The 25,299-nt window shown below is 44.1% G+C and overlaps 1 protein-coding gene across 1 annotated transcript in view; it reads right to left on the reverse strand.

The window, feature by feature from the left end:
* Positions 1-25,299, reverse strand: part of SVEP1 (sushi, von Willebrand factor type A, EGF and pentraxin domain containing 1) — a 376,990-nt gene that overhangs the window by 327,967 nt on the left and 23,724 nt on the right. The window contains exons 2-3 of the mRNA XM_075825648.1: positions 9,433-9,688; positions 7,556-7,732 (exon numbers count right to left, since the gene is read on the reverse strand). Coding sequence (XP_075681763.1) covers positions 7,556-7,732; positions 9,433-9,688 — 433 coding nt within the window. The remainder of the gene's footprint in view (positions 1-7,555; positions 7,733-9,432; positions 9,689-25,299) is intronic.

Raw genomic sequence — 25,299 nt, forward strand, 5'->3', positions numbered from 1 at the left:
GTAAGAATTTTTGCATCGGGGCCCATGAGCCTCTAGCTACGCCCCTGTTGACTATGGTGCCAGTGCAGCTGTTGACTGCATCGCGGCCGGGTCAGTACTGCTCTGTGTGGCCTTACCTTAACAGTGTGCCTGCTGACATATGCCAATTATTAGAGCCCTTGGTGTATAGAATTTTTGTATAAATCAATAATGTAAAGAATGAATTTGGTAAAATTAGAACTGCTTAAAAAGGACACTCATGGGGAGCATGAACATCAAAATGTGGTACACACATAATATTTTTCAGCTGTAACTGTATAATAGGTTTATACAGTGCCCATGTAATACTGCTACGCAGTGCGCACAATGCATTTCCATACACTTTTAGCATAATACAGCCTTATAATTGTGAAATAATACTTGAGGATTGATAAAATGATATAAGGGGCTAAATGGAGCTGAAGATTCTACTGATAGGAGTGCGGCTGTCAATGATAATCGTCTTCCCACAGGTTATTGCACGAGTACAGCTGCCCTACTCCTAAGTGCTCACTTCCTATATAACATTATATGTACAATACTATTTTGTGTTTCCTAAAGTTGAAGATTTAGTATTACACAGCCAAAACTATTCCTTACCATTACACTGAACTATGTTGAACATACCAGGAAAAGGTTTTGGTTTGCATTAGTGATCCGTGAAATATTTGTCTCTACTCAGTAATAACAGAATTGCTGAGTCACATTTTAGTAGGAAGCAGTTTCCTAAGCAATGTATGTATATACCGTATTTTTTGGACTATAAAACGCAGTTATTAGCAAGAATAAATCTTGCTAAAAAGTCCCTGCGTCTTATAGTCCGCAGTCAAGGGACCCGGCAGCGCCATGAACGCTTCATTACTTAACCCCTTCCCGACCCATGACGTGCCGGCACATCATGGAGCTGGAGGGGGATGATGTATGGAGTGGGCTCACGCGCTGAGCCCGCTCCATACACTGCAGGTGTCAGCTTCTGACACGCTGCTCTAACGGCCAAGAACAGCAATTTCGCTGTTCCTGGCAGTTTAAAGGGCTTGTGCCATAAAACACTATGAACTGTGGATAGGGGATACATGTGTGATCGATAAGGAGAACGGGGACCGAAAGTTACCAAGAGCGCTGCATGAGAAGCTGTGACTTCCACGTTCTGTGTCCGGCAGCTTCATAGAGATCAATGGAATTCTTCTGCGCATGCACGAGCGGCTCTCCATTGATCTCTATGGAGCTGTGGAACAGATAAGCCGGACAAAGAACCCGGAAGTTCAGGCTTCTCATGTAGCGCTCTGGGTGACTTTCGCTCCCCTGTTCTCCTTATTGCTGGGGGTCCCAGTGGTCGGACCCCCAGCGATCTCACATGTAGCCCCTATAATGTGGATAGGGGATAAATGTGTTTTATGGCAATCCCCTTTAACTAGTTAAATGCCGTGGTCAATAGCGACCACGGCATTTATAGAGGTTTTTCTATGAAGGACATTTATGACATATACCCAGGATATTTCATAAATGTCAGATAGATGCAGGACCAAACCTGTCTCTAGAACGGGGCCCCCTAAACCCCGTTCTAGCTTTCTGTGCTCTCCCATGATAAAACTGTACAGTAGTTACGGAAGCAGCGTAGCTCGCATGCTACGCTGCTTCCGTAACTGCCATTCACTACTATGGGAGTTAGCGAAACAGCGTACTCCACATGTAACCAAGCAGCCGCTGGTTCAAGTCCCCTAGGGGAACTAATAAAATGTGTAAAAAAAATAAATAAAATGTTAGATACATTTTCAGGAGTGTAAAAAAACTAAAAATATTAAAAGTTCAATTTGGTATCGCTGCGTCCGTAAAAGTCCTGATCTATTACACTATACCATTATTTAACTCGCACGGTGAGAAGTCCTGTGGGAAAAACGCCTTAAAAAAAACCCCGCTATAACCAGAGCATGCTGCGTTTGGGAAGAAAAGCCACTGACCATAAAATTGCCTGATAAACGCCACAAACCAAAATGCAGTTGTGTCTGGTGCTTTTGATATTTTACTATAGACTTTAATACAACATCTGGTTGCCCTAAAAAAAACGCTGTTAAAAGCACAAAAGTGTAGCAAAACGCTGTGTGCGAATGCAGCCTAAGGCTGGGTTCACACGACCTATTTTCAGACGTAAACGAGGCGTATTATGCCTCGTTTTACATCTGAAAATACGGCTCCAATACGTCGGCAAACATCTGCCCATTCATTTCAATGGGTTTGCCAACGTACTGTGCCGACGACCTGTCATGTAAATTGACTGCCTCGTCAAAGAAGTGCAGGACACTTCTTTGAAACGTAATTTGAGCCGTTCTTCATTAAATTCAATGAAGAACAGCTCAAATGTTCGTCCGTCAAAGACGCCTCACATAATGCGAGGAGGAGCTTTTACGTCTGAAACGACGCAGCTGTTTTCTCCTGAAAACAGTCTGTTTTTTCAGACGTAAAAGCCAGTTCTTGTGTGCACATACCCTAACAGTTTTTCTTAAGCAGTGACCTACAGCACCACATTTTTTTGTAATTTCCAATATAGTATTTTTCCCTTTGTAGAATGCTTTTATTCAGATTCCATTGAAGAATTTGTAGAAAAATGTGTGGAAAACCAAGAAAACCAAAGTATATAGTTATATCTATCTATCTATCTCAGGGGTCTCAAGCACACGGCCCGCGGGCCGCATGCGGCCCCTGGGGCTGTCATCTGCGGCCCGCGGGACACAGAGCCGCTAGACTCTGGAATTCCCTGACATCGCTGTCCACATAAGAACAGCGATATCTGGGGCTTCCCAGAGCCGGAGTCCCGTGCAGAGCGCTAGTATCGGCTCTGCTTCGTGACTCTGTGGAATTCCCTGACATCACTGTCCATATATGGACAGTGTGTCAGGGTCTTCCCCAGAGCGGAGTCCCGAGCAGAGCGCTAGTACAGGCTCTGCTCCGGGACTCTGTGGAATTCCCTGACATTGCTGTCCATATATGGACAGTGTGTCAGGGTCTTCCCCATAGCGGAGACCCGAGCAGAGCGCTAGTATCGGCTCTGCTCCGGGACTCTGTGGAATTCCCTGACATCGGTGTCCATGTTTGGACACGCAATGTCTGGGGCTTCCCCAGAGCCGGAGTCCAGTACAGAGCTCTAGTACAGGCTCTGCTCCGGGACTCTGTGGAAATCCACAGAGGGCTCTGCGGCAGCATCCACAGAGGGCACTGCGGCAGCATCCACAGAGGGCACTGCGGCAGCATCCACAGAGGGCACTGCGGCAGCATCTACAGAGGGCACAGTGGCAGTATCTAAAAAGGGGCTGCACAATCTTGACATGTGTGTCTGCCAAACGCTGCCAACTGAGCCGCCGGACTGCATTTAGCGACACTTAAACTGGAAAACTGGATTGTTGAAATAAGCACGTGGAGAAATATCTCAAATTTTAAACCTAGCGCTATTATTATAGTAATGTAGTATTAATTTTATAGTAATGTAGTATTATTATAGTAATATAGTGTTATAGTAGTTCAAATAAGTAATTTATTAACAATAATTTTGTGTTGTATCAAATTTGAAAGTAATGCGGCCCGACAACTTCCAATTTTTTCTATATGCGGCCCACTTACCCGGCCGAGTTTGAGAACCCTGATCTATCTCATATCTATCTATCTATTTATCTATCTATTGCTTTTATTCAGATTGCATTGAACAATGAGTAGAAAAATTTGTAGAAAACCAAGGCATTCTTTTTTGTGCACCAGTTGTTCAGTCAGCCATCTATTAACCCCTTAATGACCAGCCTATTTTAGACCTTAATGATAAATACATTTTTTACATTTTTCCATCGTCTCATTCTAAGAGCTATAGCCTTTTTCTTTTTGCATCGACATAGCTGTATAAGGTCTTGTTTTTTGTGGGACAAATTTTAATTTTTAATAGCACCATTTTGGGGTACATAGAATTTATTGATTAACTTTTATTAACTTTTTTTTTGGGGGGGAATAGAAAAAAAACAGCAATTTCGCCACACTTTTTTGCGGCCTAAATTTATGCTGTTTACCGTGTGGTATAAATAACGCAAGAACTTAATTCAGTGTGATTGCAACGATACCAGATTTGTATCGTTTTTGTATGTTTTACTACTTTTACACAGTGAAAACACTTTTTTTTCAAAATTATTTGTTTTTGTGTCTCCATATTTGAAGAGCCGTAACTTTTTTATTTTTTCACTGATGCCATTGTAGTTTTTTTTTTTTGCGGGACGACTTGTAGTTTTTATCGGTACAATTTTGGAGTAGATGCGACTTTTTGATCACTTTTTATCAAATTTTTTTTAAGGCAGGATTCAAAGAAAACAGCAGTTTATGCATGTTTTTTTTATTTTATTTTTTACGACGTTCACCGGGCCGGTTAAATGATGTAATAGCTTTATAGTCGGGGTCGTTACGGACGCGGCGATATTAAATATGTGGAACTTTTTTACTTTATTATGTTTGTTAATAATAAAGCCGTTTGTAAGGGGGAAAAGTGGGTTTTTCATTTTTTTTTTCACTTTTTTTTTCACCTTTTATTAAACTTTTTTTTTTTTACTTTTTTACTAGTCCCACTAGGGGACTTCACTATGTGATTATCCGATCGCATTTATAATACACTGCAATACTTCTGTATTGCAGTGTATTATGCCTGTCCGTGTAAAACGGACAGGCATCTGCTAGGTCATGCCAGAGGCATGATCTAGCAGGCATTCGCTACAGGCAGACCTGGGGGCCTTTATTAGGCCCCCAGCTGCCATCGGAGACACAGACACTCGGCGATCTTATCGCCGAGTGTCAGTGGGATGAGAGAGAGCTCCCTCCCTCTCTCCAAAACCACTCAGATGTGGTGCACGCTATTCAGCACCGCATCTGAGGGGTTAAACGGGTGAGATCGATACCAATATCGATCTTACACGGTCGAGCAGGGACGCCCCCAGCCCTCAGCTGCATCTGGTAGCTGAGAGCAGGGAGATTTGACAGTTCCCTGCTCTGTTTACTTATTCCGATGCAGTGACGTACAAAGTCTATTGCATCGGAATAATGCCCGTTAGTGGCCGCTGTAAAAACACTATGGGCCGGTCACTAACGGGTTAAGCTTTATGTAAAAAAATAATGAGCCATAGAAAGATCCTTTGTATATAGTCCTAAATATCTCTCTATCTATCTCATATCTATCTATCTATCTATCTATCTATCTATCTATCTATCTATCTATCTATCTATCTATCTATCTATCTATCTGTCTATCGCAAAATACTGTGATTGTTAAATGCTAACATAACAGTTATATAGATTGTGGTGTGAATGTTGCCTATTTATTAAATTTGTTTTTTCCACCATTAAGATTGATGACATCAATGTCTGATTGTTTAGAAACTACATCAAAAGTGCATGTGTAAATCCAGCCTTAGAAATAAAGCACATCCCATGTTTCAAATTGCCAAGAAACTAAATATATCGTACAAAGGTACTGCTCCATTTACAAAAAAGCACAAACTTGCTCTAACTAAGTAAGAGAAGTCGAAGGTGGAAAACTCTGCAGAAGGATTAAAACATTAGAGTCTCTAGTTTAAGAAAGAGACACCTTACAGGTCTCCATCTAGCAGAAATATGAAATAGTACCAGTAAAACAGTGTCATCTTTAAAGAGGCTCTGTCACCAGATTTTGCAACCCCTATCTGCTATTGCAGCAGATAGGCGCTGCAATGTAGATTACAGTAACGTTTTTATTTTTAAAAAACGAGCATTTTTGGCCAAGTTATGACGCTGATGCTGCTGCAGAATCAACTGTAGCCTCTGCTGCCGATGTGGTCGTCACGATGCAGGACCTGTGAGTGACGTCACAGATCTGCACTGTCAGAAGCTGGGCGTTCTGAAGAGAAGAGGATGTTACTTCTCTTCACAGCGCCCAGCTAGTAAAAGTATTAAAAACGCCCCGATGTACGCACCTAATACACGCCCACTTGGACTTTTACTTTTAAACACACCCACTTGGACTTTTGCAAGCCTCATTTGCATAATTACAAAAATGGTCATAACTTGGCCAAAAATGCTCGTTTTTTAAAAATAAAAACGTTACTGTAATCTACATTGCAGCGCCTATCTGCTGCAATAGCAGATAGGGGTTGCAAAATCTGGTGACAGAGCCTCTTTAACAGTGACGGAGGTGACCTCGAGATGGCTGCATCAAAGTAAGTGTTCAAGAAAAAGCCATATGTGAGACTGGCCAATACAAGGAAAAGATTAAAATGGGTGAAAGCACACAGACATTGGACGGAGGATGATTGGAGAAAAGTGTTATGGACAGATGAATCTAAATTTCAGCCTTTAGATCACAGAGAAGAACATTTGTAAGGTGCTAAATAAATGAAAGATGTTAGTGGAATACTTGATGCAATCTGTCAAACATGGTGGAAGAAATGTGATCTCTGGGGTGCTTTGGTGATCATAAAGTGGAAATTTGCACAAGACAAAAATAATTTTAAATGAGGACAACTACTTTGCCACACCTTGTCATACACTCAAATGCCCCTCTGCCACATAAGAAGACATCAGTATTATCAATGGCACACGGGGGCTCTGTTAAAGATATTGCATTGGGATTCAGGAGCTTGAAGTTACGCCTCTGTACCTTACTTGACGATGACAAACACAGTCTATACCACATTCACCAGTTCTACTAAATATATATATATATATATCCCTATATCTGAACACGTTATGCCATGAATTGATGTGCAACCTCCATTTGCAGACATACCAGTGTTACTAACAAATCTTGTACTATTACCGTCTCTCTCTACTTAGTCTTCTGCTTCTGTTCTTGTAACATTTCAGATTATATGGTAGTTCTATGCTGTGTAAAGGATTTGCCAGACACAGGTTCTGTGTCGACGCCTGTGGGCAATCAGTCTGCACCTGCTCCTATGTCTGTGAGACTGACTCCATCTTCCACCACTCAGGATGGCAGGCTTAGGAGTGGGAGAGCCTATCACAGCCTGGCCAGACTGAGCTAGTTCCCGCCCACTGTCTATTTATATCTGCCTTTCCTGTTCCTCCTTTGCCTGTGATTCTTCTATGCTTGTTTGCTGGCTTGCTGCTGCTGCTTGTACTGCTGATCCTCTGCTTGTTATTGACATTGGCTTTCTGACCACTCTCCTGCTCAGCGTTTTGTACCTCGCTCTCTCCTGGTTTGACTCGGCTCGTTCACCACTCTTGTTGCTCACGGTGTCTCCGTGGGCAGCTGCCCCGTTTCCCTGCTTCTGTGTACCCCTGTCTGTTTTGTCTGTCTTGCACTTACTGAGCGTAGGGACCGTCGCCCAGTTGTACCCCGTCGCTTAGGATGGGTCGTTGCAAGTAGGCAGGGACTGAGTGGCGGGTAGATTAGGGCTCACCTGTCTGTCTCCCTACCCTGTCATTACAGCTGGATTATCAGATTTGCCGGGTTATCACATACTGGATTAATGGAATCAGATTGTAATTCTCTTTTAATAGCCCGATAAACTTTAGATCTTACCTTTGCACTCATATTGCAGCCCGTTGCCGTAATATCCTTTCTCACAGATGCATTCATATTGGCCAGTGTGAGTACCGCACTTGCAGCTCGCCATGACATCACAGCAGTCTTTCCCAGTATCACACAGAAAGGAGCAATGGGAAATGTCCTCCTGAATATAACTCCCAGAAGGCAGATCTGTAGAGAAATGAAAATAACATGTATATAATATAAATGGCATGTTCTCTTCTGTTCCCAGCTCTATATGTACAGATACAGCAATGTCTAATTAGCATAAGTTAAATCGATGTTTTCTATTGACCGAGGTACAAGGGAAATAACTATTGATAAGACGTCCATTTAAATTACTAGTGTAGGAAAAACAAAAGCTTTTTTCCTGGGATGATATCAGATTTCTACTAAAAGTGTCATGTACACCTTCGTTCTATCCGTGATTGCAATGTACACTCTTTAACCTTTAACACACACCATAATAGGAAAGAAATCAGCCACAGCCGTCCTTCTCCTTCTGTCATCTAGTGCCTCCATTAACTAATAGTTGGAAAATACCTGGGCATATAGGTTGTATGGATATATATGGGTTTTAGCATCCACAGCTGCAGACCGTCGGGATTACTCACCCCCCGATGGCCACATCCATGGATCTGTGAGCGCTGGCCCGCATCTCTTCCCTAGGAGACACCAGCGCTCTCACTTCCGCTCTGTTCTGCTGTGTCCCGTAGGGTGCGCATGCACGCTAGTGCCCGGCCTTAAAGGGCCAACACGCACACATGAATATAATCACCAATTGACCCATGAACATGCTGGACTATAAAAAGGGCTCTCCCCTTTCACTCATTGCCTGAGCATTGTCCCTTAGTGTTACCCTGTTCCCAGTGTTCTCGTACCTTCTACCTGTATCCTGTATCCCGTGCTACCTTGTTCCTGTGCCTTAGAAAGTTGGAGTCGTGTTGTGCCACCGGTCACACCTGCTGTGTTACACCACACCTGGTGTCTGCTGCCAAGGTCCCATCTGAGCCTAGCCGTTGCTACTGTCTGGACTACTACAGGTACTCTTGTGCTTGGACTATATATACATCGACTTGGTACACCGTTTAGCCAGCTGCTATCCCGCTACGGTGGTACGGCCCAGTGGGTCCACATACCCACAGATCGTGACATGGGTATTTTAAACATATCTATTATGTTAATGATATACAATTGTAATAACGCTAAAATTAAAAGGAAAACACCATTACTGTGATGCTAATGACTCAAAATTAAACAAGCGCAGTTATATTTGCTTTGAAAGAAGGAAATCTGGAATTCAATTAGTTGCTATAGGCAAAACTGACACATAACTTTTAAGTTAATAACACTAAAGAGTTTTTTCCAGAATCGACTCTTATGACATCTCATGAAGGTTACATTGGTGATCTTCCGGTTTGAAGAAGTCCCAACTGTCACCTGATGCAAGGATTCACTGGTGTACTCAATGGGTAATGCAGTGACTTAAATTAAGGCTCTGTTAACTTCTTTTGCTTCCTTTATGTTCAACATATATCATGGGAAAGACATATACGATGAATGTTTGTTTCAACATATTAAATTGTATGACATAGAGTTACATTCGTCACTAATTGACTCACAAGGACACTCTTTTGTCATACATCAGGTCAAATAAATGCTATGGATATGTTCGGTGTGTATGCAGCGAGAATTCCTCGCATATAAGATTATAAAATGAACACAATGTAAAAACAAAATGTAACCTAAACCTAACATTTATAATGGACAATTTACAACAGTATTTTCAATTAGCATTTTTATTGGCAAAATTTTAAGTTAATTAAGGGATATAGTCTATATATAATGTATAAAGTGCTGACACCAGATACCTTCATGTAGTGCACGTCGAGCTAGTGCTTCAAACTCAGCAAAGCTATGGAGCAAGTAACAGTGCTCTTCTTTTGGTTGGGATGCCATGTCATGTAGCTCTCGTATATTGCCCTGCCATATTCCGACTGTAAAGATTTCCACTCCAAGATCTCGTAGACCTGTGGCAACAGGTCTTGGGTCTCCACCATTTGAATAGCCATCCGTGATGAGAAAGATAACTTTTGTTGAATCCTCACGTGAGTGTCTAAGTATTTGCTGTAAAATTAAAAAATAGATAAACATATAGGATTATGTAATAAAAAAATCATAACACAAAATGTAACAAGTCTGCTATATTCCCAACTCAAAGAGACAGCACTGTCTATTTAAAACAGTGGATCGATCCGGAGTGTATCGGACCAGTACACAGGTTCAGCTTGATAAAGGGCTTGTTATTGATGTTACAGCCTGAAACATCACTATTGCATTCCCCTTGGAGCACTTACGGCTAGAATAAAGATACTTCAAATAAAATTATTTGGAGTGCTGTATCTTTAAGTTAGGAATATTACGTTTTCATCTGCTTGTGGGAGAGCTTGTCTGAGATCTGCACCGCTCATTAAATAGGATGTGTGCTGCTGTCCATTTGCTAAAATACATGTCTACTATATTGTCATGCAATATATTGAATATAACAGTCATTAATGGAATAAGAGTGCACACGTGATCCATTAGGCTCTGTTCACATCTGTGCTTTGGCTTCCGTTTATAGTGGAAGTCATATTGGTGTACCGGATCTGATGTATGATTTGCCATCAAAGTGGCGGAAACCTTGATGGTAGTCCTGAACAGCATTGAAATGTGGACAACTGTAACAGTCAATACATGGACTATAGATGTATTATTAGGCCTCATGCACACGACCGTAGCCATGTGCGCGGCCGTGATTTTCGGGTCGGCTGGTCATGGAGTGACAGCCGCGAGCCGCCCGCAAATCGTGCACATTATTTTCAAAGAGCCCGGCTGCTGGGCCATGGACCGTGAAAACAGTCAAATAGGAATGAATGGGGCCGCAATTCTCCAGTGGATTTTCGGGGGAATTGCGGCCGCAAAAGCACGTTCGTGTGCATGTGGTCTTAGGTTGTATTATAGATCTGTATTTGGGTTGTTACCATCTTGTAGGTTGTTACCATCTTATTAATTATACAAGAGCACCAAATTACAGGTGGACCATTGGGATATCAGGACTGACTGTGTATATAGCTATAATAAGTAAGTAAACTTGATGTCCAGACAGACAAATAGAGGAGCCGGATAGAATGGCGAGAAGCAGAATCACAAGGCAAACTAATGCCATGAGTGAAAAGTAAGCAGAATCAGTCAGATCAATGAAACATATAAAATATATTTACTGCTTTCACTCTAATAAATACACACCGTTCAGCCATAACATTAAAACCACTGACGGGTGAAGTGAATAACATTGATTATATCGTTACAACGGCACCTGTCAGGGAATGGGATATATAAGGCAGCAAGTGACCAGTCTGTTCTTGATGTTAATGTGTCGGAAGCAGGAAAAATGGGAAAGCGTAAGGATCTGAGCGAACTTGTGTACACTGTATCAATGAAACGTTGACACACATGCCTCAAAAAACAGATTTCAGTAACACAAAAATGTGTAATTTCTTGACGTTACTTTTTATATGCCTATTTGGATGAACCCTGACTCAACTTTCATTTGTTTCCAATGCAGTACTGCGTATATGAACTTTCACATATCACCCACGTCTATAATAATATTATTTTATCATATTTGCTCACGTAAGAGCAGTTCATAAGTCTACAGTGTCTTAGACATGCAGTACAGATCACAGAGATTCTCATCACAGCAGCTGCTTCGATATTTCAACACTTCAGCGCTGACCATGCATAGAGCAGAGCAGTGAGATGAGATATTCCACTACCATGAGTATATGCAATTCATTTTTGGCATTAAACATTTTCTCATACTAACGTGGGTGGTCTAACAAAATGATACTATTAAGTAAAGTCTAAGGCGGGATTCACACGACCGGGTCGGGTCCGAGCCCGAGTGCCGGCCGGTAAAATCGGCCATTCTGCCCGGCCGGTTTGCATAAAGTTATGCATCCGTGCCGGGCCGGGCAGATCCGGACAGTGACATCAGCGGCAGCTCCTGAAGGGGAATCCCCATGTGTTCGGGGATTCCGCTTCAGGAGTTTCCCCTGATGTCACTGCCCAGATATGGACAGAGACATCAAGCGCTCTGTCCAGGAGCGGAATCCCCGAACACACGGGGATTCCGCTCCTTCAAGGAGCTAAAGTGCGGCTAGCACATAGCAGAGCGGGGAGATACCTCCCCGCTCTGCTATAGTGGCGTCGCTGCAGTAGTAGCAGCCGCAGCAGCTGCTGCTACTAGCGGCGCCATCTAAGGTGTCGCCGAGCCAGGGTGCTTTTAACAAGCAGGGGAAGGGAGCCAGCGCAGCGCTCCCTCCACCTGCTGTACACCCCGGCCCTGCAACACAGTGTGCAGCGATGCCATTCGTCAGAATGGCATCAACTCCTCCTCCTCACATGCACTCTGCGCTGTGAGGAGGAGGAGATAGAGCGCAAGCGCCGGGAAACCCGGCCATCACTCGGAACACATTCCGGTGATGGCCGTGTAATACCCGGCCCCATAGACTTCTATGGGAGCCGGGCGGCCGGGTGTCCGGGCAAAGATAGAGCATGTCCTATTTTTTGACGGCCGGATTTTCCGGCCGTCAAAAAATCGGTCGTGTGAATAGCCCCATTAGGGGTCTATCATTCCTAATGCAGCCGGGTGCCGGCCGATTTATGAACGGCCGGCACCCGGACGGGAAACCCTGCCGTGTGAATGAGGCCTAAATAAAACATGAAGTTTAAAACTGTTGTAGTTGGATAGTAGAATAAAAGTATTCTTACATTGTGTACAGTTTTAAGACCTTTTACTCACAATTCTTATATATTTTTTTACGAATAACACATAATAGAATCACTGAAATACACCTAATATCCTCTGACATATCATAGAGACATGTTAGTGGATGACAATGGTAAGGGTTCCTGAGCTTGGACCCCCACCAATTTCCATAAAGAAAGGGTCATGGTATTCTTGATAGTTTGGTGCCTAAACCCCTTTGTCACCGTTCTGAGATTTCTGGAAATGGAAATCACAGAAAAAGTGCCATCAATTTTAATAATGCTCCTTCTCAACTGAGTTGAAGGATCAGCTTTAGGACTAAAAACCCTTTGGCTCAGAATCCCTCTATTTACAAAGACCAGCATTCACACTATATGCTAAATTCCCAGACTCATGTGAACATGACCTGCTCAGCAGTAGGTGATGCAGGTAGGCTTTAAAATTATTTCTGTGCAGGGTTTTACATTCATTGGAAGCTTACTAGTAAGAGCCCAATGGTTGCCTTTCTCTCTTTTTGAGAATATTTGATTAACATTTCAGCTCTGTTGCAAATCCCATAGATTAAAGTGGTTTTGGGAATATGTGTATGTTAAAGGGGTTTTCCGATACATCAATTTTTTTTATTAGGGGCTGGAAATTAAATACATAAACTAAAAAAGTGGTTGTTCACATGCGCGTAGCATGTGACCGCTGCATCTGTAATTTCCGTGGCTGCGGGTTGTCAGCTCCCCCTGACAGCCGCAGCCACGAATCGACAAGCGCTGGCCCCAGCCTCCTCCTCAGGAGACGCCAGCGCTCGTGTCCACTCACCTCAGCCGGAGCCTATAGGGGGCGCGTGCGCGCTCGTGCCCGTACTTAAAGGGGCAGCGCGCGCACCAGACCTCGTTGATGAGCTTTGACCCGTGAGTACCCTGGACTATAAGAGGGGTCCAGCCCCCTAGTTCTATGCCTGAGCGTTGTTGTTGTGTTCCCTAGTTTGTCTATGTGATAGCCTCCTAGTGTGTGTCCTGTTCCAGTCCCTGTCCCTGTACCTATACCTGTTTTCAGTTCCTGTTAATAGCAAACCATACATCCCTGGTCTAGCACTGAGCTGTGCCAAAGTCGTGCTGTGCTGCATCCACGTCTGACCTGCTCCACCTCGCCTGACGTCCGCCTGCTACCTAGTCCCTGCCGAGCCTGCCCTGCTGCTGTCTGAGCTGCCACAGGTACCTATTAACCTATAGACATTCACCTGCTTCCTGTTGGCCAGCTGCCTTACCGCCAAGGCGGTACGGCCCAGTGGGCCTACAGACCCTTCGTGACAGTACGCTCAGGCCATGGATCCCGCTGGTCGATTCAAGACTATGATGACGTATCAAGACATGCGGGCGGATATGCTGGACCTCCGGTCCCGACAGGACCAACTCAATCAGGCGTTGCACATTCTTGCACGGCGGCAGGAGGCACAAGCTGCCATTCCTCCTACTACACCTCCTGGCAATGTTGATCCTCAGATTACACCTCTTGGCAGTATTGACCCACGTGTTTCTTTGCCACTTCCTGACCGTTATGATGGAGAAGCAAGTACCTGTCGTGGTTTTCTTAATCAATGCCAGATCCACTTCAGCCTGTATGCTAGGACATTTTCGTCTGATGGTGCCAGGGTCGCTTTTATCATCTCCTCACTGGCAAGGCTCTTGCATGGGCGAACCCTATCTGGGAGAGACAAGGACCAGAGACCCATGACTTCCCTGCCTTCCTCTGGACTTTTCGCATGGTGTTTGAGGAAAGACTTTTTATTTGGGGGATTGGAGGGGATTTGGCCCTGAAGAGAGGTCCACGGAGCCAGAGGAAAATCTCAATGCCCCTACTCTTCTGAACAAGTTTCTCTCTCGCTCTGGTCCCAAGAAGAGGGGGCGTAAGAGGGGGGATACTGTAATGTCAGTGGCTGCGGGCTGTCAGCTCCAACCTCCCCCTGACAGCCGCAGCCACGAGTCGGCAAGCGCTGGCCCCAGCCTCCTCCTCAGGAGACGCCAGCGCTCGCGTCCACTCACCTCAGCCGGATCCCGTAGGGTGCGCGCGCACGCTCGTGCATGCTCTTGAAGGCGCACCGGACCTCGTTGATGAACTTTGACCCGTCAGTACCCTGGACTATAAGAGGGGTCCAGCCCCCTAGTTCTATGCCTGAGCGTTGTTGTGTTCCCTAGTTTGTCTACGTGATGGCCTCCTAGTGTGTTTCCTGTTCCAGTCCCTGTCCCTGTACCTATACCTGTTTCCAGTTCCTGTTCCTAGCAAACCATACATCCCTGGTCTAGCACTGAGCTGTGCCAAAGTCGTGCTGTGCTGCATCCACGTCTGACCTGCTCCACCTCGCCTGACGTCCGCCTGCTACCTAGTCCCTGCCAAGCCTGCCCTGCTGCTGTCTGAGCTGCCACAGGTACCTATTGACCTATAGACATTCACCTGCTCCCTGTTGGCCAGCTGCATTACCGCCACTGCATCCAATCAGAGGGTTAACAGTCAATAGCAAGATTGGAAGCGCGAGCACAAAATACATAGCCGCCCCAGAAACAAGACGTCATCACTGACGTGTCGTATAACCTACGAGGTCTCTCTGGTGCAAGACCATGTGATGAGTATACGACATGTCAGTGGAGGAGGCTCAAAACGTGACGTCGGAGGTCATGTGACGAGCAGGCAGTGCAGAGAACAGAAGCAACATTTTAATGAACATATTATAAAGATGTGCAATATAGAAATAAAAGTTGAAAAAATATATATCTCGGAAACCCCTTTAAGCTAAGGACGGTAACATGATGTGAGTGATGCACTTCAATTACAATGGATACAATGGTTGCAACCATAGGTAAAATGTGGGATAAGGCAAATGCTGCAATAAGGTTGGGTAAGACTATAGCCTATTTATGTTGTCAGCAGTAGAATGTAAAAATAAGGTTACCATATATATTTTTTTTTATTCATTCTCAGCTTAGCATCAGAATGGAACTCCAGTCTACAATACAAGAAAGACACGATTACCACATGCTATTAATGTGTTGACTCGGATCTGCTTAAAGAATCTGCTCCCTGCAATGTCTTCAACTGAAATATAAACCGCACAGCTCTGTCAGATGCGTGTTGGTTTTTAAGAGGCGGTAGATGTGTCATTGAAATGTGCTCATAACCAAATGTCACCACATTTATCTCCAACAATGCAAAAGTATTTAATTTAAAGAACTATCACTACTTGCATCTATTGTAAACAATTGAAATCCATGACTTAAGGCCCCTTTAAATGGGCCAATGATCGTATGAATGCTCGTTCCTGATCATTCCCCGTGTATACAGGGCAGAGTTCAGCCAATGAATGAGCAAACTGTTGTTCGTTGGCTGATTTAATCTTTTATGCTGCCCTGAAAATCATCGTTGTCGGGGAATGTGCTACCGACATTATGTAAATTGTATGGGGACCAAACAATTCTATTAACGAGCGATCAAACCATAGATTTTACATTGGTCCATGTAAAGGCCCTTTAAACGAGCACCGATTAACCTGTAAGGGTATGTGCACACGATAACGACCATTACGGCTGAAATTACGGATCTGTTTTCAGGAGAAAACAGCTCCGTCATTTCAGACGTAATTGCTCGTACTCGGATTTTGCGAGGCGTCTTTGACGGCTGTAATTTGGAGCTGTTCTTCATTGGATTCAATGAAAAACGGCTCAAATTACGTCCAAACAAGTGTCCTGCACTTCTTTGACGAGGCAGTCATTTTACAGCGACGCGTAAAATGACAGGTCGTTGGCACAGTATGTCGGCAAACCCATTCAAATGAATGGGCAGATGTTTGCCGACGTATTGGAGCCGTATTTTCAGGCATAAATCGAGGCATAACACGCCTCGTTTACGCCTGAAAATAGGTTGTGTGAACATAGCCTAACAATCGATACTCGGTGCTCATTATGGGCACACATCTGTCCTAGTAAACCCAGCTTAAGATTTCATTCAGACGTACGTGTTCCTCGTCCGTTGAAATAACTGACAGCACACAGACCCCTACATTTCAATGGGGCTATTCAGATATGCGTGAGTTTTCACGCAGCGAGGGTCTGTTGCCTGAAACTCACTGCATGTTCTATATTGCTGCATTTTTTGAAGACGTGGTCGCCCATTGAAGTGTATGGGTGCATTAAAAACACGGACAGCACACAGACGACAGTCCGAGTTAAACGCATCAATTGCTAAGAAATGAAGGGAAATTTAAAAAAAAGTGCTTGCATAGACGTGAAAAATGGATGCCACACGCAAAACACACTGATGCCATACGCAACGCACACTAATGGCACGGACATGAAATTCAGGAAATACGCGCCATTTTTTGCGCACACAAAATAGACACGCTTGTGTGAATGTAGCCCAAGTCTCTGTTCACATCTATGCCATGACTTCTGTTCATAACGAAACCCACAGAGCTGTGCTGGATCTGTCATACGATGGATTCCAATGGCGTCTGACGAACTCTATTGACATACAATGGGATCTGTCAGTGTTTCCAACTGTGTGCAGTCAATACAACTCCATATGAGGTTGTCATCTTTGTATAGCAGTCTATTCGTACTAAAATAGTCCTATACCAGTTAAGCAGTGCATGATGTGTCCAGGTATTGATAGCACTTTTGTGTCAAATCTGTGCAGGTAAACCATAATTAGAAAAGAAAACAGAAAAGGGGCAAGTATGTAAGGAGGGTAGACTAAGTGCCCCCTTCCCTGTATTGCAGACTATTCACTGAGCAAAAAGTATCCGTTTGTAAATAGGTTACCTGAACCTTTAATAGACTCTCCGGACTGGCTGTTTTGCAGGTCCCTGTAGATGCAGGACGCAATGTGAGTAGTTCCAGGGTTGATTCTAGCTTTTCTGCTGCCTGAGGTGAAAATTGAAACCGCACCCCCCAGATCGTGATTGACATCCCCTGGATGTTCTATATCGCTAGCAGCTTCCACAAATTCTTGCGGATACACTATTGCCTTGTACTCCCCTGGAATGCGCAGTGCAGCAATGTAACCGGGTAGCGTACACCTCGCTGCACGGTGCGTGCCCAAGGAGTACAAAGCACTGGTGCATTCGAGAAAGTTGGAGGAGACTGGTCGTGATGTATAACAGCCTGGGGGATGTCAATCAAGCATGGAAAAATAGGTTTGGAGGCAGGACTATGTTACTCTTTAGGATAGCGGCACCGCCCCATGAACCTTTAATGAGTAATTAGCATATAGTGTGCGCCATTTAAAAATTAGATTTTATCGATTTTGCTGCATTTGAAAAAAACATACAAGGGAATGTTTGGAAATATTGTCGAGTCATGTATTACCGCATGGTGGCGGTTCAAGGGGTTAAAACTGCCTGACAGGCTCCCAGTAAATATACCTTGAATTGAAAACAAATCCATCTGCCCTGCAATTTTGATATTATAAATGTATCCTATATAATTACAGCACCAGAACCAAGCTCAGTACATACAGAGAGTACCAGAACAAAGCTCAGTACATAAATAACGCACCAGAACAAAGCTCAGTACGCATATACCAAAACCAAGCTCAGTACATGAATACAGTACAAGAACCAAGCTCAGTACATAAATACAACACCAGAACCAAGCTCAGTACATAAATACAGCATCAGAACAAAGCTCAGTGCATAAATACAACACCAGAAGCTCAATACATAAATACAGCACCAGAACAAAGTTCACTACATAAATACAGCATCAGCACAAATTCAGCTCAGTACAGAAATCATTAGCAAATTTAGTGCAACCCCTGCAGTATAGGTTTGTACAGCATAAAACTACAGCTCCCAGTATAGCCTGAACAATGTTAAGTATATGCTTGGAGTTGCTGTTTCACAAAAAGAAAATCATACCACCCATCATGTCGCTGCAGATCATACAGTAACTACAGCACTGATTAGAGGCAGAATAAATATTTACATTGAGTGACACACAGGTGATGTCTTCTCAGATTCTAATTGTTCTTTTTCTCTTTACTTCTCCATCCGGTCCAGACCTCTATGATAAATTCTCTCGGCCACCGCCCATTTCTCCAGTTTGCAGCTCAGATGTCTTCAGTTTCTCCCTTTTCAATTATTTCCGCACCTATAAACAAAGATAAAATGCTCATGGTACCACACACTACGCCCCTAAATATAATAGCGCCATACACTGCCTCTACCTCTAATTATAATAGTGCCATAAACTGTACCTCTAATTATAATAGCGCAATACACTGTGTCCCTGATTATAATAGCACCATACACTGTGCCCTACACACATAGTGCCCCATGTAGATAGTGCCCCCCATAGATCCCCCTGTAGAAGGTGCGACCATAGAGCCCCTTGTAGATAGTGACACCCATAGAGCCCCTGTAGATAGAGCCCCTGTAGATAGTGCCCTACATAGATCCCCCTGTAGATAATTGCCTCCATAGAGCCCCCTGTAGATAGTGGCACCTGTATATAGTGCCCCACATATAGCCCCCTGTAGAAAGTGCCCCGCATATAGCCCCCTGTAAATAGTGCCCCACATATAGCCCCCTATAAAAAGTGCCCCACATGTAGGTATAGCCCCCTGTAGATAGAGCCCCCCTATACATATGCCCACTCACACTTTTTAATTGAAAGAAAAATATTGACATAAATACCTGATCCCGTTCTTACACCGTCCTCTAGCAATGCAAGCCTGCTCTCTACTGAGCAGGTCTGCTGGGGCTGAACAACGCAAGCCTCTGCCATTCAGAGCCTTTCAACGATGCAAGCGGTTCGATGACGTCATTGCGCCACTTGCGTCATTGAAAGGCACTTAATGGCAGGGTGCCTTGCCCTGCCAATCAACAACACAAGCCACTGAAAGGCTCTGCATGCCCTGCCAGCACTAGTTATGCATCATAGACGCAGATACAATTATAGTGCAGGAGGGGGTGGTGGTGGCTGGTTTCAGTGGAGCTGCTACCCCCTCAGATAGGCAGCAGGCCACCACCTGAGATGAGAAGCTCATCTCGCAACATGGACAGTGCGGCCCTGAGTAGTTCAGTTAGCACTGTATAACTAAAATGCACGCACTCATTGTCTGTCTAGTGGCATCTTTCTGAGGTACAGTACAGAGTTACATTTATTGAACTACTCTCCACATGTGCCGGGTTGTGCTGCTCCTTTGGACACCAGGGGAGTGCTACTCCTTCTTATTTTTCTGGTACACTTTATACTGTACAAGACCCTAAAGAAGCTGCTGTCCTCAACATAAAAAAGCATCCCATCAGCTTCCAGAAGCTCTCTCTGACTTTTATATGTAAGGACTTGGTTCACATGTATTAGTTATAGTGCACATTTTCTCTTATTTTTGGTTGACATTTTATTGGCTTCAGTCCAATTACTAGTTTTCTATAGAATCATTTTCTCAAGTTACAATATTTCCAAGCTACAATGGTAACAAATAAATATATTGTAAATTGAAGGAGCACAAAAGTTTATTGTTAATGATAATGATAATTTACTGCCTTTACCTGGACACTGTGGGGATAAACTAGGTAAACCCCAGATACTACAATGTGCTTAGAATTGCCCGCTTTCTCTCTCTAACAGTTTGGGTATGTGCACACGCTAGCTACCTTTTACGTCTGAAAAGACAGACTGTTTTCAGGAGAAAACAGCTGCGTCGTTTCAAACGTAAAAGCAGCTCCTCGCATTATGCGAGGCGTCTTTGACGCTCGTAAATCTTGAGCTGCTCTTCATTGACTTCAAATTACGTTGCAAAGAAGTGTCCTGCACTTCTTTGCCGAGGCAGTCAATTTACGCGTCGTCGTTTGACAGCTGTCAAATGACGACTCGTAAATTACAGGTCGTCTGCACAGTATGTCGGCAAACCCATTCAAATGAATGGGCAGATGTTTGTCGACGTATTGTAGCCCTATTTTCAGACGTAAAAACGAGGCATAGAACGCCTCGTTTACGTCTGAAAATAGGTCGTGTGAACCCAGCCTAAATCTCTCAACTTCTAAACATTAGTTAAAAATCTATCTATCTATCTATCTATCTATCTATCTATCTATCTATCTATCTATCTATCTATCTATCTATCTATCTATCTATCTATCACATATCAATCTATATATCTATCTAGCTAGCTATCTTCTAACCAAAAAACAATACAAGCATCTGATTTGGAGCAGCAACAATAAAGTAATCCATTTAATTTGCGTCAACAGTATGGATATGCATTGTTCACATAAGAAAGTAGGCAATAATCCCTTATGGAATTACAGAGACAGCCTTTACTGCTAGAAAATGAAGGCTTGCCTTGACTGTCGTTTGTGCAGATGTAGACCCAGATGTATTATCTCTGCTATTGTAAAACGTTGGAATGTATAGTATGCAACTAATTTAGCTTCACCAGAGACAATGATACATTACTTTGCAATGGCTGCTTACCTCCTGCAGTCCTACCACCAAATGAATATGAATATGTTGTATTGGTTTTTCAGTTTTTTTGCACCTACAGTAGTGTAGTTCTTGTACGCAATATGTTGCATATAAGGGGTCTAATGTACTGTTCTTATTTTCTTACATAAAAATGCATGCAATATAGATTTTAAATGAATGTTTCCTTATATTGCTTGCACATTCTATTTAGTAATTCTTACTGATATATTTACATTAACCCCTTAATGACCAGGCCATTTTGCGCGTTAATGACCATGGATTATTTTTTGTTTTCTCACGGTCACATTCCAACAGTCAAACTTTTTTTTTATTCCGTCGACATAGCCGACATCGCCGTATAAGGGCTTGATTTTTGTAATTGTACCATTTTTGGATGCATATAATATATCGATTAACTTTTATTAACTTTATTTTAGGAGAGAATTGAAAATAAGCAGCTATTCCAGCATTGATTTTCACGTTATAAATTTACGCCGTTTACTATGCAGCGTAAATAACATGTTAACTTTATTCTATGGGTCGGCTTGATTACGGAGATACCAAATATGTAAAGGTTTTATATGTTTTCCTACGTTTGCACAATAAAAACCCTTTTAGAAAAAAATGTACTTGTTTTTGCATCGCCGCATTCCAAGAGCCATAACTTTTTTATTTTTCCGTCAATGTGGCCGTATGTGGGCTTGATTTTTGCAGGCCAAGTTGTAGTTTTCATTAGTATTTAGGGGTACATAGGACTTATAGATTAACTTTTATTTTATTTTTTTATGGGGGGAATGGGAGAAAAGAAAGAATTTTGCCGTTGTTTTTTGCATTTTGTTTGGACGCCGCATATATTCGGATGGAGTCAATAGCGCAGTCAAAATGACGGACATGTCGCAACGGTGACAGACGGAAACTATTAGCTAGGTTTCCGTCACCATTGAGTTCAATCGTAAGGGAAACGGAAGCTGAGGTTTCCGTTTGCCTTTCCGCTGAGGGGTTAACCCGACGGAAACCTCCAATGGATCCCCTCAGCGGATACGAATTCTGATGTGAACACACCCTTATAATTGTCTTTAACGGGTTCAGGACGAGGTATTTTTGAGCATTCAGGACTAAACACCATTTAGCCACTTTTAGCACGCGTTAATTAATTGGCTATAACTTTTTTATTTGTTGGGCTAGCGACGTGATTTTTGCGGTGTTTTCTTTGTAGACAATGCAGGTTTCTTTTTTTAATCATTTTTATACACATCCTTTTTACTGTTTTAGAATTTCTAGGCTTACAGTTTGAAAATAATAGTACAAAAATATGCTTTATGTTTCAGCTAATTTTTTTCTGGTAATAATATTGTTTTACACTAAAATTTGGCTTTTATTATTGATCATCATTGTCTACCGTAAATTTTGATATATTACATGTCTATTTTAGGGTAATTGGGTCAGGGCAAGCATTACGACAATAATTGGCGGGGGAAACGTTTTTTTGGGTGAGTATTTTATGTGTATTTATTATTTAGTTTATTTTTACTTTATTTAACTTTTTTATTATTATTATGGTCTGTCCCTCAAAGGTCAGGATAGACCTTTGGGGGACTTTTCTTTTTTTTTCTTCTTTTACACCATGTTTTTCCACTGTAACTGGGGCTGCACAGCAGTCCCAGCTACAGGGGAAATCAACCCTCTTAGAGTGACTATTGTCACTAATAGGCAGTTGCGTAGCTATAGGGGTTGCAGTGGTTGTACTTGCCACACAGCCCCTAAGCCCCGTTGCCACACAGCGCGCTAATTCTATTTTCATTTGCCGTGATGCTGACACTTCCTGGTTATGGGCAGGTCTCCTTTAGACGTCACAGTGTACCATGTGAACATGACGTCACATGAAGGGGCGTTCCAGCCACTGTGGAAGAGCCGGTGCGGAAGAGCATGGAAGACTGCAGGTGAGCTGCAGAGGGGGCCCGTATTGTATGTGTGTTGTATTGTACTGTCTGTGTTTGCGGTGGAGAGAGGAGAAGGGGGCTTTAAATTACAGGCCCCCCTCTCCTCTCTTCACCGCAAACACAAACTGCACGATACAATACATTACGTGTGAAGACCTCTGGGGGGTCGCGAGCCATTCACCGAGGTCCCGGTTCCAACTGTGTGCCATGCCCATGGCCGTGGGCCATCAGGTTCACTCACCTCCTGACGCCCACAGCCATGGATCTGCGAGCACTGGTCCCAGTCACCTCCTCAGGAGATGGCAGCGCTCACTTCCGTTCACCTCGGCCGGGTCCCGTAGGGCACCAGACTTTTTTGTTTAATTAGACCATAGCACCCTGGACTATAAGAAGGGACCAGCCTCTTCCTCCCATGCCTGAGCGTTGTTGTCGTACCCTAAGTTTGTCTAAGCAATTGGTCTCCTAGTGTTTCCCAGTTCCCAGTGTTCCCTGTTCCTGTATCCTGTTACCTGTATACCGTGCTATCCTGGTCGAGTGTCGTGCTGAGCTGAAGTCGTGCTGTGCTGTATTCCACGCCTCTCCTGCTTCACCATGCCTGACGTCTACCTGCTGCCTAGCCCCAGCCGAGCCTGCCTTGCTACTGTCCGAGCTGCCACAGGTACCCTATAAGAACTATAGACTGTAACCTGCGCCCTGTTGGCCAGCTGCCATACCGCCAAGGCGGTACGGTCCAGTGGGTCCACGAACCCAACGTGACAATTTGCGTCCTCAGGACTCAGCATTCACTGTGCCGTGAGCCATTAGCGGCTCGGTGCAGACCGGTGCGATTTAGTGACGTCATCGCGCCTGTCTGCGCCGAGTCATTCACTACAAAGGGTAAAAGAGGAGAAGGATCTCCTCCTCCACCCGTCGTGGGAACAGGGATAGGTAAGTAACTTTATTATTTTTCTATACTACACATATGGGGGAATTATACTGTATAAGGGGGGGGGGTTGCTATGGTGGCAGCTACGATGGGCATTATACTGTATGTGGTCTGCTATGGAGGCATTATACTCTACGGGGGGGCTGATATGGTGGCAGCTATGGGGGCATTGCACTGTGGGGAGACAGCTATGGGGGCTTTATACTGTGTGGGGCAGCTAAGGGGGCATTATACTGTATGGGGGCAGCTATGAGGGGCATTATACAATATGGGGCTGCTATGGGGGCATTATACTGTGTGGGGTAGCTAAGGGGCATTACACTGTGGGGGGCAGCTAAGGAGGGCATTATACGGTGTAGGGGCAGCTATGAGCATCATTATACTGTATTGGCAGCTATGGAGGCATGATACTGTATGGGGCTGCTATGGAGGCATTATACTGTGTTGGGGCATTTATGGGGGGCATTATACAGTGTTGGGCAACTATGAGGGGCATTATACTGTATGGGGGCATTTATGGGGGGCATTATACTGTATGTGGTCTGCTATGGTGGGCATTGTAACATATGGGTTCTGCTATGCGGGCATTATACTGTATGGGAGCATTATACTGTTTCAGGAGCATTATGCTGTGTGGGTGGTAGCTATGGGAGCATTATAGTGTGTGGGGGCAGCTACAGGGAGCATTATACTGTATGGGGGCAGCTATGGGGAGCATTATACTGTATGGGGACAGCTACGGGGAGCATTATACTCTGTGGGGGCTGTTGGGCAAGGTGGCTGGGCATAGGCTTGTGGTGTTGGGGAGAAGCAGGGTAGCCCAAGCAGAATTCTTGCACCATCGCCCATGAGCCTTTTGCTATGCCCCTGCTGATAGGGCTGTGCTGGGTCTAGTTAGACCCAGCAGCAGCCTGCCACTAATGGCATCTCGGCGTTCACGTGACCAGTCACATGATCACCGGGACCAAGAGAGGATGTGGAGCTGCCGCTGCCTCTATTCTATACACAGCACTCGCTCGGGCAGCCAGCTAAAACCTGCACCATAAACACACTATGGCGCTGGTTTTAAGGACCCTGACCGCCAGACATTAATATACAGCCGGTGGTCAGGAACCGGTTAAAGCAACACTAAATCTTGAAATGAATAACATAAGTAAACAGGACATAAACTTACCCACAGTATTGTAGTAACCTTACAGACAACACAGACTTTTTTCGTCATTAATTTCTGTAATGACAGGGTAGGGAGACAGACAGGTGAGCCCTAATCTACCCGCCACTCAGTCCCTGCCTACTTGCAACGACCCGTCCTAAACGACGGGGTAAAACTGGGCGACGGTACCTATGCTCAGTAAGTGCAAGACAGACGAACAGACAAGGGTACACAGAGGCTAGGGAAACGGGGCAGCTGCCCACGGAGACACCGTGAGCAACAAGAGTAGTGAACGAGCCGAGTCAAACCAGGAGAGAACGAGGTGCCAAACGCTGAGCAGGAGAGAGGTCAGAAAGCCAAGGTCAATAACAAGCAGATGATGAGTAGTACAAGCAGCAGCAGCAAGCCAGGAAACAAGCATAGAAGAATCACAGGCAAAGGAGGAACAGGAAAGGCA

The sequence above is a fragment of the Rhinoderma darwinii genome, chromosome 1 (genome assembly GCF_050947455.1).
Source record: "Rhinoderma darwinii isolate aRhiDar2 chromosome 1, aRhiDar2.hap1, whole genome shotgun sequence".
Classification (NCBI taxonomy): domain Eukaryota; kingdom Metazoa; phylum Chordata; class Amphibia; order Anura; family Rhinodermatidae; genus Rhinoderma; species Rhinoderma darwinii.